Genomic DNA, 14278 nt, shown 5'->3' with positions numbered 1-14278 from the left:
GTATTCCCGTTTGTGAGTTTAGAGTCCACTCGCTACTTCATTGCAAGTATCTTGTGTGTATCTGGTTCTGCCTCTCCCTTCCAGTCTGTTCCGTGTGAACAGAGCCCTGTCCCCTCTGCTCTGCCTTGCTCACCGATCCGGCAGTTCTTGCCTGCTCTGCCTTGCTCACCGCTTCGGCGGTTCTTGCCTGCTCTGCCTTGCTCACCACTCCAGCGGTTTCCGCTCTGCTCTGCCTTGCTCACCGCTCCTGCGGTTTACGCTCTGCTCTGCCTTGCTCACCGCTCCTGTGGTTTACGCTCTGCTCTGACCCTTTGCTCGCTGCTTCGGCAGTCTCGTCCTGCTCCTCTTGCTCACCGCTCCAGGCGGCCTTGTCCTGCTCTTCTCTCGCTCACCGCTCCAGGCGGTCTCGTCTTGTTCTGCTCTTGCTCGCCGCTCTGGGCGGCCTCACTCTGCTGTGTTTGTCCACCGCATCTGCGGTTCTGTTCCTGAGTCCCAGTCTGTACTGGGTCCTATCCACTCGGTGCTCCAACCTGTCGTACCTGCCAGTACCTCCCTGCCTGCATACCAGTCGTGCTTACCAGCATTCGCCAGTCTGCATACCAGCCGTGTCTGCCTATACCCAGCAGTCTATGTGCCAGCCTAACCTGCCTGTTCCTGTATTCCCCTGTGTGGGTCAACAGCCGTGTCCGGGGTCTGTCCTGGAGTAGCACCTGGTCCCTCTGCTCGGTTCCTCCTTGGTGCACTGGCATCGTATGCCGTCGTGCGACCCTGGTCGGATCGGGTGAATACTTAGTTACGCCCCTCCAGGCATTCACTGTCCGGCACAGTCCAGTGGAATCACTACATATACACGCACACGCCACTCAGCCCGGGCGTGTGCATTACACAAAGCTTAGAAGGGAAGAAGCACCACATTACAGTGCAGATTTTGCTGGACTGGTTTGAGGGTGCCATGTCACACTGACAGAGCCCCTGAGGTGCCAGAACAGCAGAACCCCCCATAAGTGACCCCATTTTACAAACTAAACCTCTCAACAAATTTATATAGGGGTGCAGTGATCATATTGACACTACAGGTGTGTCATGGAATTTTATACCATTGGGCAGTGAAGAAAAAATAATTACATTTTTACAACAAAAATTTTGTTTTAGCCTCAAATTTTACATTTTTACACAGGAAAGTGGGTAAAATGTCATCAAAATTTCTCCTGAATGTGGTAATACCCCATATGTGGCTGTACAGTCCTGCTTAGCCACACGGCTAGACTCTTGAGGGAGGAAGCACTATTTGACTCCTGGAGTGTAGACTTTCCTAGAATAGTTCACGCACTCTATGTACAGAGCCCCTAAGTGCTAGAAGAGCAGAATCCCCCCTCAAGTGACCCCATTTTAGAAATTATACCCCTTTGGGAATTTATCTACAGGTGTAGTGACAATTTTGACTCAATGGGTGTTTTCCAGAAACAACCAGCAGTGGATGTAGCTGAGTGAAAATTGCAAACTGCTGTAGTAGTGACCAGTATATTGTAGTGACCAGTACAATGGCTTCAGGGAATTAGGTGTAAAGGTGAATATAATGTGTTTTTTATTTTTTCTTAATTTTACACTCTATGTAGACAGCAGGGGCAGAATACAACTCTCAACATTGTCCCTTGCTCGCGCTGATCGCAGCACAAGCAGGGGACAAAGATGAAACATGCCTCCAGCACCCGGCTCTTGGGAACAGCGCGAACTGTACCGCTGATTTCCAGGCGCCGGTACGTGTGATACTGATGCAACACACGGGTGGCACATGGTTGCCACACGTATATCACACAGGTACACAAGGACACGGATATCTCCAGTTCTGGTTTTTCGAGTACCAGAATTATCAGGACATTTGAAAGAGGCCTTGGGCTGATTGGAGGAGTGCTCAGTCAGTTTTTCATTTTTTTGTAATATACTATTGGAGGTTGTGACTGCCTCATTATCTGACTGAGCAGTTCTCCCATCACCTAAGGCTGTTTGTAACTAGTGCTGGATCCTACCTGCCCTTTAAATATGAAGGATTTTGGTCCATAGGAGGCATGTTATGCAGATTATATTTCATGTATTCAATGTCTGCATACATCTTAGCACTTAGCTGCTGTATTCTTTTGCTTGCATATTATGCAGTCATAGCAGCATGCACCTGTTCATACTTGCTTTATTCTGTTTGGAGGTGCTGGTCTGCCTTTTTTATATATAAATATATGAATAGCAGTTGTCTTTATGAAACAACTCTCTAAACATGCACATTAGGCCTCACTGTGTACAGATATTATTATTATTATTATTATTATTTATATATTTTTTTTTATTCCATGGTGCTGTACATAAGAAGGGGTTACATACCTAATACAGATATCATTTACAGTAAATAAACTAACAATGATAGCCTGATACAGAAGGAAGAGGTCCCTGCCCTTGCGGGCTTACATTCTACAGGAACGGGGAGGAGACAGTAGGTTGGGATCTACATTTTCTTGATAGTACCCAGTTTTGAAACTGACCTCTGACCTCTTATTTGATATACATTTTAGTATTTATTTATTTTATTCAATTGTCATTTTTGTAAATCAATTAAATATTTTTTTGCCATTTTGATGGTGAATAAAAAATGAGGAGGCTTAATGTGTTTGGAATGAAAGGGCTTTAAGACATATTTTTTCAAGATTACTGACATATTAATAATAAAATTTATAATGAAAAAAGTTCCATTTAGATAAAAATGATATAATACTAGGAGTGTCATCACAGAACAAACCTTTCCAATTCTGGGACCCAGTCCATTAAAGTTGATGTCTCCAAATGCATCTGTAGGAATCTCCTTTACATGTTCATTTATGTCCCATGTTCCCTTGCTTTGGAATGGCTTTGTTATTGTAGCTGCATCTATATGTTGGTCTTTTGAGTATCCACACATACAGACACTGTTTCTGTTATACAAGAAATGTGAGACGTTTAATGAAATCATACTACGATAAACTACACCACACTGTGTGCAGAATTATTAGGCAAATTAGTATTTTGATCACTTTGATACTTTTTATACATGTTGTCCTACTCCAAGCTGCATAGGCTTGAGAGCCAACTACCAATTAAGTAAATCTGGTGATATGCATCTCTGTAATGAGGAGGGGTGTTGACTAATGACTAGTGTTGAGCCAACCCCGTAGTGTTCGGGTTCGGTTCGGTTCGTCGAACACCGGGATGTTCGAGGAACTGTTCGTCGAACTGTTCGTCGAACACCTTAGAACACCGTCGAACACCGTTAAAACCAATGGCAGGCAAACAAAAACACATAGAAACACATAGAAAACACCTGCAAAGGTGTCCAAAAGCTGACAAACTGCTCAGAAGACACTCTCTTTAAAAAAGCCGGCCGGCAAATTCAGCAGCGGCATACACCGGTACCCGACAATTTAGACAAGAAGGAATAGAGTATCACACATAGATTAGATAGATAGAAACATGTCAGTCACACATATAAGAAGCACAGTGACAGTGTTGGTTACTGCACTTGTCATTTAGTGTAAAGGATTTATTAAAAAAAATATTAGTGTTTTCATGCACCGTCTCTTTAAAAAAGCCGGCCGGCAATTCAGCATCTGTACCCGACAATTTAGAACAGAAAGAATAGAGCTTCACACATAGATTAGATAGATAGAAACATGTCAGTCACATATATAATAAGTACAGTGATAGTGTTGCTTACTGTACTTGTCATTTAGTGTAAAGGATTTATTTAAAAAAATAATAGTGTTTTCATGCACTGTCTCTTTAAAAAAGCCGGCCGGCAATTCAGCAGCGGTACCCGACAATTTAGAACAGAAAGAATAGAGCTTCACACATAGATTAGATAGATAGAAACATGTCAGTCACATATATAATAAGTACAGTGATAGTGTTGCTTACTGTACTTGTCATTTAGTGTAAAGGATTTATTTAAAAAAATAATAGTGTTTTCATGCACTGTCTCTTTAAAAAAGCCGGCCGGCAATTCAGCAGCGGTACCCGACAATTTAGAACAGAAAGATAGAGCATCACACATAGATTAGATAGATAGAAACATGTCAGTCACATATATATGAAGTACAGTGATAGTGTTGGTTACTGTACTTGTCATTTAGTATTAAAATAAAGGATTTATTATTAAAAAAATTGGCGTGGGGTTCCCCTTAATTTTAGGCTCTAGCGGAGGTTAAGCAGACGACTGGGGCAGATGTTTGAAGCCTGGGAAGGGGGTAATACCCACGGAGCTTCCCAGGCTACTAATATCAGCCCCCAGCTGAATACATAGCCTTTACTAGCTATTAAAATGGGGGACCCCCCCAAAAAAATGACGTGGGGTCCCCCCTAATTTAATAGCTAGCAAAGGCTAGGCAGACAGCTGGGGGCTGATATTAATAGCCCAGGAAGGGAGCCATGAATATTGGCCCCCTCCCAGGCTAGAAACACCAGCCGTCAGCCGCCCCAGAAATGGCGCATTCATAGGATGCGCCAATTCTGGCACTTAGCCTCGCTCTTCCACGCTGCCCTGGTGCGGTGGCAGGGGGTAATAGGGTTGGGGTTGATGCCAGCTTATAATGCCAGCTGACATCAAGCCCAGGTTAGTAATGGAGAGGCGTCTATAAGACACCCCCATTACTAACCCCATAGTCAAAGTTAAAAAAAACACAAACACCCAGAATAAAGTCCTTTAATTGAAATAAAGACACAATCCTTTATTGTTCTAAATTAAACCATACTTACCATCACGCCCATTCCAGCTGAAGCCAACGATCTCCTGCAATAAAAGAAAAATAATAAAGCAACTTCATCCTTACCTTTCCATGGTTCCCACGACAGCTTCAGCTCTGCTACATCGAGATGACAGGCTGGACCGCAGCAGAACGCTGCCATCCAGCCTGTCATCCCGCAGACACTGAGAAGCGCAGGCTTGCTTGCGCTGCTCAGCGTCTCTCTGTGACGACATCCAGATGAGCCGAGTTCATGTCCAATGAACTCAGCTCACCTCATGCACGTCACTGACAGCGTGGGAAAATTCTCACGCTGAAGCGCTGATTGCAGGAGAATTTTCCCACGCTGTCAGTGACGTGCAGGAGGTGAGCTGAGTTCATTGGACATGAGCTCACCTCATGCACATCACTGACAGCGTGGGAGAATTCTCCTGCACTCAGCACTTCAGCGTGAGAATTTTCCCACGCTGTCAGTGACGTGCATGAGGTGAGCCGAGTTCATTGGACATGACCTCGGCTCATCTGGATGCCGTCACAGCGAGACAGTGAGGAGCGCAAGCATGCCTGCGCTTCTCAGTGTCTGCGGGATGACAGACTGGATGGCAGCGTTCTGCTGCGGTCCAGCCAGTCATCTCGATGTAGCAGAGCTGAAGCTGTCGTGGGAACCATGGAAAGGTAAGGATGAGGTTGGTTTATTATTTTTCTTTTATTGCAGGAGATCGTTGGCTTCAGCTGGAATGGGTGTGATGGTAAGTATGGTTTAATTTAGAACAATAAAGAATTGTGTCTTTATTTCAATTAAAGGACTTTATTCTGGGTGTTGTGTTTTTTTTAAATACTTTACTAGAAATTCATGGCGGTCATGTCTAATACTGGCGTGACCCCATGAATTTTGGGCTTGGGGCCAGCTGATAATACCAAGCTGGCCCTAACCCCTTTATTACCCAGTGAGCCACCGCACCAGGGCCCTGGATGAGTTGGGTACAGCGCCAGAAGATGGCGCTTCTATGAACGCGCCATTTTCCGGGGTGGCTGCGGACTGCAATTTGTAGCGGAGGGGGGGCCAGAAAGCTTGGGCCTCCCTGCGCTGCAGATTCCAGCCCCCAGCTGCCTAGTTGTACCTGGCTGGACACAAAAATAGGGCGAAGCCCCACGTACTTTTTTTTTAATTATTTCATGAAATTCATGAAATAATTAAGAAAAAAAGGCCTTCCCTATATTGTTGTGTCCGGCCAGGTACAAATAGGCAGCTGGTGGATGGGGGCAGCCCGTTCCTGCCTGCTGTACCTGGCTGGACACAAATATAGTGCGAAGCCCCACTTCAATTTTTTTTAATTATTTCATGAAATTCATGAAATAATTAAGAAAAAAAGGGCTTCCCTATATTGTTGTGTCCGGCCAGGTACAAATAGGCAGCTGGTGGATGGGGGCAGCCCGTTCCTGCCTGCTGTACCTGGCTGGACACAAATATAGTGCGAAGCCCCACTTCAATTTTTTTAAATTATTTCAGGAAATTCATGAAATAATTTAAAAAAAATTGACGTGGGGCTTCGCACTATATTTGTGTCCAGCCAGGTACAGCAGGCAGGAACGGGCTGCCCCCAACCACCAGCTGCCTATTTGTACCTGGCCGGACACAACAATATAGGGAAGCCCTTTTTTTCTTAATTATTTCATGAAATAATTTAAAGAAAATTGACGTGGGGCTTCGCCCTGTTTTTGTGTCCAGCCAGGTACAACTAGGCAGCTGGGGGCTGGAATCCGCAGCGCAGGGAGGCCCAAGCTTTCTGGGCCACCCCCGCTGCAAATTGCAGTCCGCAGCCACCCCGGAAAATGGCGCGTTCATAGAAGCGCCATCTTCTGGCGCTGTACCCAACTCATCCAGGGCCCTGATGCGGTGGCTCACTGGGTAATAAAGGGGTTAGGGCCAGCTTGGCATTATCAGCTGGCCCTAAGCCCGAAATTCATGGGGTCATGCCAATATTAGACATGACCACCATGAATTTCTAGTAAAGTATTTAAAAAAAACACAACACCCAGAAAAAAGTCCTTTAATTGAAATAAACACACAATTCTTTATTGTTCTAAATTAAACCATACTTACCATCACGCCCATTCCAGCTGAAGCCAACGATCTCCTGAAATAAAAGAAAAATAATAAAGCAACATCATCCTTACCTTTCCATGGTTCCCATGACAGCTTCAGCTCTGCTACATCGAGATGACAGGCTGGACCGCAGCAGAACGCTGCCATCCAGCCTGTCATCCCGCAGACACTGAGAAGCGCAGGCTTGCTTGCGCTCCACAGTGTCTCTCTGTGAGGGCATCCAGATGAGCCGAGTTAATGTCCAATGAACTCGGCTCACCTCATGCACGTCACTGACAGCGTGGGAAAATTCTCCTGCACTCAGCGCTTCAGCGTGGGAGAATTCTCACACTGAAGCGCTGAGTGCAGGAGAATTCTCCCATGCTGTCAGTGACGTGCAGGAGGTGAGCTGAGTTCATTGGACATGAGCTCACCTTATGCACGTCACTGACAGCGTGGGAAAATTCTCCTGCACTCAGCGCTTCAGCGTGGGAGAATTCTCACGCTGAAGCGCTGAGTGCAGGAGAATTCTCCCACGCTGTCAGTGACGTGCAGGAGGTGAGCTGAGTTCATTGGACATGAGCTCACCTTATGCACGTCACTGACAGCGTGGTAGAATTCTCCTGCACTCACCGCTTCAGCGTGAGAATTTTCCCACGCTGTCAGTGACGTGCATGAGGTGAGCCGAGTTCATTGGACATGAACTCGGCTCATCTGGATGTCGTCACAGAGAGACGCTGAGCAGCGCAAGCAAGCCTGCGCTTCTCAGTGTCTGCGGGATGAGAGGCTGGATGGCAGCGTTCTGCTGCGGTCCAGCCTGTCATCTCGATGTAGCAGAGCTGAAGCTGTCGTGGGAACCATGGAAAGGTAAGGATGAGGTTGCTTTATTATTTTTCTTTTATTGCAGGAGATCGTTGGCTTCAGCTGGAATGGGCGTGACGGTAAGTATGGTTTAATTTAGAACAATAAAGGACTGTGTCTTTATTTCAATTAAAGGACTTTATTCTGGGTGTTTGTGTTTTTTTTAACTTTGACTATGGGGTTAGTAATGGGGGTGTCTTATAGACGCCTCTCCATTACTAACCTGGGCTTGATGTCAGCTGGCATTATAAGCTGACATCAACCCCAACCCTATTACCCTCTGCCACCGCACCAGGGCAGCGTGGAAGAGCGAGGCTAAGTGCCAGAATTGGCGCATCCTATGAATGCGCCATTTCTGGGGCGGCTGACGGCTGGTGTTTCTAGCCTGGGAGGGGGCCAATATTCATGGCTCCCTTCCTGGGCTATTAATATCAGCCCCCAGCTGTCTGCCTAGCCTTTGCTAGCTATTAAATTAGGGGGGACCCCACGTCATTTTTTTGGGGGGGTCCCCCATTTTAATAGCTAGTAAAGGCTATGTATTCAGCTGGGGGCTGATATTAGTAGCCTGGGAAGCTCCGTGGGTATTACCCCCTTCCCAGGCTTCAAACATCTGCCCCAGCCGTCTGCTTAACCTCCGCTAGAGCCTAAAATTAAGGGGAACCCCACGCCAATTTTTTTAATAATAAATCCTTTATTTTAATACTAAATGACAAGTACAGTAACCAACACTATCACTGTACTTCATATATATGTGACTGACATGTTTCTATCTATCTAATCTATGTGTGAAGCTCTATTCTGTCTGTTATAAATTGTCGGGTACCGCTGCTGAATTGCCGGCCGGCTTTTTTAAAGAGACGGTGCATGAAAACACTATTATTTTTTTTGATAAATCCTTTACGCTAAATGACAAGTACAGTAAGCAACACTGTCACTGTACTTCGTATATATGTGGCTGACATGTTTCTATCTATCTAATCTATGTGTGAAGCTCTATTCTGTCTGTTATAAATTGTCGGGTACCGCTGCTGAATTGCCGGCCGGCTTTTTTAAAGAGACGGTGCATGAAAACACTATTATTTTTTTTGATAAATCCTTTACGCTAAATGACAAGTACAGTAAGCAACACTGTCACTGTACTTCGTATATATGTGGCTGACATGTTTATATCTATCTAATCTATGTGTGAAGCTCTATTCTTTCGGTTCTAAATTGTCGGGTACAGGTGTATGCCGCTGCTGAATTGCCGGCTTTTCATGTTTCACTGTTGGCACTGTTCCCATCGATTTGGGCAATCACTGTAATGCCACAACCACCATGGCTGTGGCATTACAGTGAGTGGCAGACAATCCCTGCATGATTGGTGCTCTAAATAGCGCCAGACATGCAGGACACGCTTTTGGTGCACGAACAGTTATCGAACATAACCTCGAACAGCCGAATTTTTTGCAAATCGTTCGGGTTCGTCGAACAACTCGAACACCGCCCAAAACAGCTCGAATTTGAGATTGGCGAACAGTTCTAGTCGAACACCGCTCATCTCTACTAATGACATCAACACCCTATATAAGGTGTGCTTAATTATTAGGCAACTTCCTTTCCTTTGGCAAAATGGGTCAGAAGAGAGGTTTGACGGGCTCTGAAAAGTCCAAAATTGTGAGATGTCTTGCAGAAGGATGCAGCAGTCTTGAAATTTCCAAACTTTTGTAGCGTGATCACCGAACAATCAAGCGTTTCATGGCAAATAGCCAACAGGGTCGCAAGAAGCGTGTTGGCCAAAAAAGGCGCAAAATAACTGCCCATGAATTGAGGAAAATCAAGCGTGAAGCTGCCAAGATGCCATTCGCCACCAGTTTTGCCATATTTCAGAGCTACAACGTTACTGGAGCATAAAAAAGCACAAGGTGTGCAATACTCAGGGACATGGCCAAGGTAAGGAAGGCTGAAAAACGACCACCTTTGAACAAGAAACATAAGATAAAACGTCAAGAATGGGCCAAGAAATATCTTAAGACTGATTTTTCAAAGGTTTTATGGACTGATGAAATGAGAGTGAGTCTTGATGGGCCAGAGGCTGGATCAGTAAAGGGCAGAGAGCTCCACTCCGACTCAGACGCCAGCAAGGTGGAGGTGGGGTACTGGTATGGGCTGGTATCATCAAAGATGAACTTGTGGGACCTTTTCAGGTTGAGGATGGAGTGAAGCTCAATTCCCAGACCTATTGCCAGTTTCTGGAAGGCAACTTCTTCAAGCAGTGGTACAGGAAGAAGTCGGTATCGTTCAAGAAAAACATGATTTTCATACAGGACAACGCTCCATCACATGCATCCAACTACTCCACAGCGTGGCTGGCCAGTAAAGGTCTAAAAGAAGAAAAAAATAATGACATGGCCCCCTTGTTCACCTGATCTGAACCCCATAGAGAACCTGTGGTCCATCATAAAATGTGAGATCTACAGGGAGGGAAAACAGTACACCTCTCGGAAAAGTGTCTGGGAGGCTGTGGTGGTTGCTGCACGCAATGTTGATCGAAAACAGATCAAGCAACTGACAGAATCTATGGATGGAAGGCTGCTGAGTGTCATCATAAAGAAAGGTGGCTATATTGATCACTAATTTTTTTGTTTTTGCATGTCAGAAATGTTTATTTATAAATTTTGTGCACTGATATTGGTTTACCTGGTGAAAATAAACAAGTGAGATGGAATTATATTTCGTTTTTATTAAGTTGCTAATAATTCTGCACAGTAATAGTTACCTGCACAAACAGATATCCTCCTAAGATAGCCAAATCTAAAAAAAACCCACTCCAACTTCCAAAATATTAAGCTTGGATATTTATGAGTCTTTTGGGTTGATTGAGAACATAGTTGTTGATCAATAATAAAAATAATCCTCTAAAATACAACTTGCCTAATAATTCTGCACACAGTGTATATTGGCTTTACACATTGAATATGTATATCAATTGATCACATAAGAAGCATTCTTACTTATTAGTATGACACTAATGGTGTCTGATTATGCAGTCTATTATACAGTTAATACCATTTGATAGCCTGGATATAGAAAGTGTGATCATTACATTGACATTGAAGATGTGATAATACAAATATAGTTTAATATTTTAATTAACAGTTCTTTTTTTTTTTACTTTTTAGAATTCTGCATGTGTACTAGGGGCAACAATCCAGATATCACATGTGAAAGCCTGTTATATCCTGCAGTCCAATACTCTATGTCAGCCACTACTATATCTTTCTGAAGGTGTGCACACTACTTTCAGCATCTTTAATCTCATTGCTCATTTGTCTTCCAACCTTTTAAAAATGAATATCGCATTGCACAATACATTTACACGATTTGCTAACTGTAATGCAATATGTATTATTATACTATAATGTTATGAAGTATATTGTATAAAAATACAGGAAAATAGCATCTGGAAATGAGAGTCCAACAATAGGATGTACCAAAATAAAAGAAAAGTATTAAACAATGTATAAATAATAAAATATACCTTGTATCAGTCTTGGAGCTTTCAACATAAAGCATACATTCTTTCTTTTTAATATGTTCTGCAATCCAGGAGCATATATTTTCCTGCAATAAGGTTATAGTAAAATATCATAAAATAAGGATCAGTTAGGAAATAATGTAATAATAATAATAATAATAATAATAGTCAATAAGGCAAATTATACTAGGAATAATGGGCAAGTAGCAGAAATGGTACAGTTTTAGGCTCATGGGACACTCAAATTCTATATGACATTCATTGTGAGTACAGAAACACAGGAACAGCATATTGATGAGGAAATTGGTTATCTGCCATTTTATATTTATGACTTATCCTTGTAGGCCATGGATATATGATCAATGAGGTGTTTCACATCCAAGACCCTTAACAATCAGCAGATCATATGAGCAGTCATGCTCAATGGAGCTTTATGGCCCATTCATTGCTGTAAGTAATATAGCAACATCCATATCCATTCGGCTGTGTCACGTACTGTAGCTGAGCCCATATGTGAGTGAAGGGTTGAACTGCAGGACCAGAAGCATTTGCACTGATGAGTGTTTTGCTGTGTAGTACTACAGTGAAAGAAATACTCATCCTTCCTTCATCAGAGATTGGATAGCAGAGTAAAAGAGTACAGCCTTCTCGAAAAACGAATCAGTGTGTTTGTGAACAACCAAACAAAGAAATAAGATCAAAATAGGTGTACTGTAGGCGCTTATCTTACAAAAACCTGATCCGAACTGGATATAGAATATTCTTTTATTATAGCAAAATTAAAAAGATATAACATATCTCTAAAAAGGTAAATATAAAAACAAATGCATTTTCAACACTGTACCTATGTCTTCATTAGCTAACTGGATTCAGTTGGATTAACACGTAAGTGGTTGATATTGAGGAAAAGGCTTTTTATTCACAAAGCATTTCAACACCGTACCAGCGTGTTTTTCAAGTGAGAACTCATAGAGAAGCTAGGGTCAGCCAGATACATCACCTCCCTGGACATAACGAAAGGTTAACAGCAAATTCTCCTCTCTCAAAGTGCCAAGAAGAAGACGGCCTCTTTTATATCTGACAGTTGCTTTTAGTATACCAGAAGCCCATTCGCTCTGCAAAGAGACCAGGCTACCTTCCAGAGGGCCATAGACTGGCTCTTAGCCCTTCACAAAAAGTACGCCGCAGCTTACCTCGACAATATTGTGATATTCAGCTCAGATTGGGGAAGTCATCTGCAGAAGGTCCAGGCCATGCTGGATGCGCTGAGGAAAGGGGGGTTTACCATAAACCCAAAGAAGTGTGCCATCGGGAATAAGAAGGGAAAATACCTGGGCTATACCATTGGAAGAAGCAAAGTAAAGCCGCAAGTGAATAAGGTGTAGGCAGTCCAAAATTTGCCGAAATCGATCTTTAAGAAACAGGTTTGGACATTTCTGGGAATGGTGGGATACTATCAGCAGTGTATCCCAAATTTCGCCATGATAGCTGCACCCCTGACTGACCTTCTTAAGGGCACGAAGTCATCAATGGAAGCAAAGATGGCATTCCAAAAGTTGAAGCTCAGAGCTACAGGTATTTTTCATGTGGTACACAGGCCTGGCAAGCTGCATGGTAATGCAGATGCCCTGTTTAGACTCCCCTGTTTGGTGACTGAAGGTGCCAAAACCTAAGGCTTTGGGCAGAGGGGGGATATGTGACAAAGTCACTGGCAAAGTACTGGAAGGGAGATATGTAGCACTGAGATTGTTAGCTCCAGTAATATAAACATAGGAAAAATGTTCCAGCACATGAAGGAATGAGGGGTTAATCATCCATCTTTAGTGCTAGGGTGATTAAACACCTGTAGAGAGGGAGGAGGTCAGAGGATAAAATCCCAGCCTTTTAGAGAATTTGGTGTGGGGAGGGCCTGGAGGTGAAAGCTCTGCAGCTGTTTTGTCATGTGAAGGAAAGATAACATTGGGTTGTTTGTTCCTGAAGTGGGCAGTTACCCGTACCAACAAGGATTGTGCCCTACGTTATGTTTTGTTTTTCCTGTTAGGCCAGGAAGGCCGTGTTTGTTTTTACTAACATTGCTATGCTTTATGCAGCATTCTTGATAAACCCAGCCGAAGATTTAAAGAGACAGTGTTCCTATGTCTACCTCTATGTACAACCAAGTGAGCCGATCTACCACAATTGGTATTAGAAATGCGGGTAAGATCCCCAGGAAGCAAGTGTGACGACTGTGGATAGACAGACTGTGCATGTCCTGGGTGAAGGTGGCTGTAAGGATGGAACAGCGGTCAGACAAAATGGTGGAGCTGATCAAGCACCTGGTCCAAAGCCAGCACCAGTAGCACCTGCAACAGCTGCAGCAGCACCGGGAGCAGCAGCAGCAACAGCTGAAGCAGCAACAGCTGGCAAAACAGGAGACAAGTAAGCTGCTGATGCAACAGCTGCAGCAGCAACAGCACCAACTCCAACAGCACCAGCTGCAGCAGCAACAGCAGCAGCAACAGCTCAACAGATATATATACAGCACTCAGTATAAGTGAATACACCCCCTGTATTCTCAGTACGTTATACATACAGTGCTCAGTGTAAGTGAGTACACCCCCTGTATTCTCAGTACATTATATATACAGCGCTCATCATAAGTGAGTACACCCCCTGTATTCTCAGTAAGTTATACATACAGCGCTCAGTGTAAGTGAGTACACCCCCCTGTATTCTCAGTAAGTTATACATACAGCGCTCAGCGTAAGTGAGTACACCCCCCTGTATTCTCAGTAAGTTATATATACACCGCTCAGCGTAAGTGAGTACACCCCCTGTATTCTCAGTACAGCTTATATATGCTGGATGCATCCTTCTGTCTGAAGCCGGGATGGGTGACGCCTGCGCAGTGAGGTGCCGGAGTCAGCACCTGTGCATACCACACTACGGCGCCATTTTATTGAAGACATTGTATATGTGAATTCACAGACAATGTCTTTAAAAAAATGGCACAGGATAGCGCGTTATGCACACGTGCTGACTCCGGCGTCATTAATAAAATTAAAAATGTACCAA

The 14278-nt window shown here is 43.9% G+C and overlaps 1 protein-coding gene across 1 annotated transcript in view; it reads right to left on the bottom strand.

Annotated features, from left to right (window-relative positions):
* Nucleotides 1–14278, bottom strand: part of TRPM2 (transient receptor potential cation channel subfamily M member 2) — a 1046990-nt gene that overhangs the window by 956653 nt on the left and 76059 nt on the right. The window contains exons 4-6 of the mRNA XM_073646321.1: nucleotides 11228–11310; nucleotides 2786–2957; nucleotides 2181–2183 (exon numbers count right to left, since the gene is read on the bottom strand). Of these exons, the coding sequence (XP_073502422.1) occupies nucleotides 2181–2183; nucleotides 2786–2957; nucleotides 11228–11310 (258 nt within the window). The remainder of the gene's footprint in view (nucleotides 1–2180; nucleotides 2184–2785; nucleotides 2958–11227; nucleotides 11311–14278) is intronic.

The sequence above is a fragment of the Phyllobates terribilis genome, unplaced genomic scaffold (genome assembly GCF_046119375.1).
Source record: "Phyllobates terribilis strain yellow unplaced genomic scaffold, ASM4611937v1 Scaffold_9__5_contigs__length_417890890, whole genome shotgun sequence".
Classification (NCBI taxonomy): domain Eukaryota; kingdom Metazoa; phylum Chordata; class Amphibia; order Anura; family Dendrobatidae; genus Phyllobates; species Phyllobates terribilis.
Note: the sequence above shows the minus strand (reverse complement) of the source record. Positions and strands in the feature narration are given on the sequence as shown.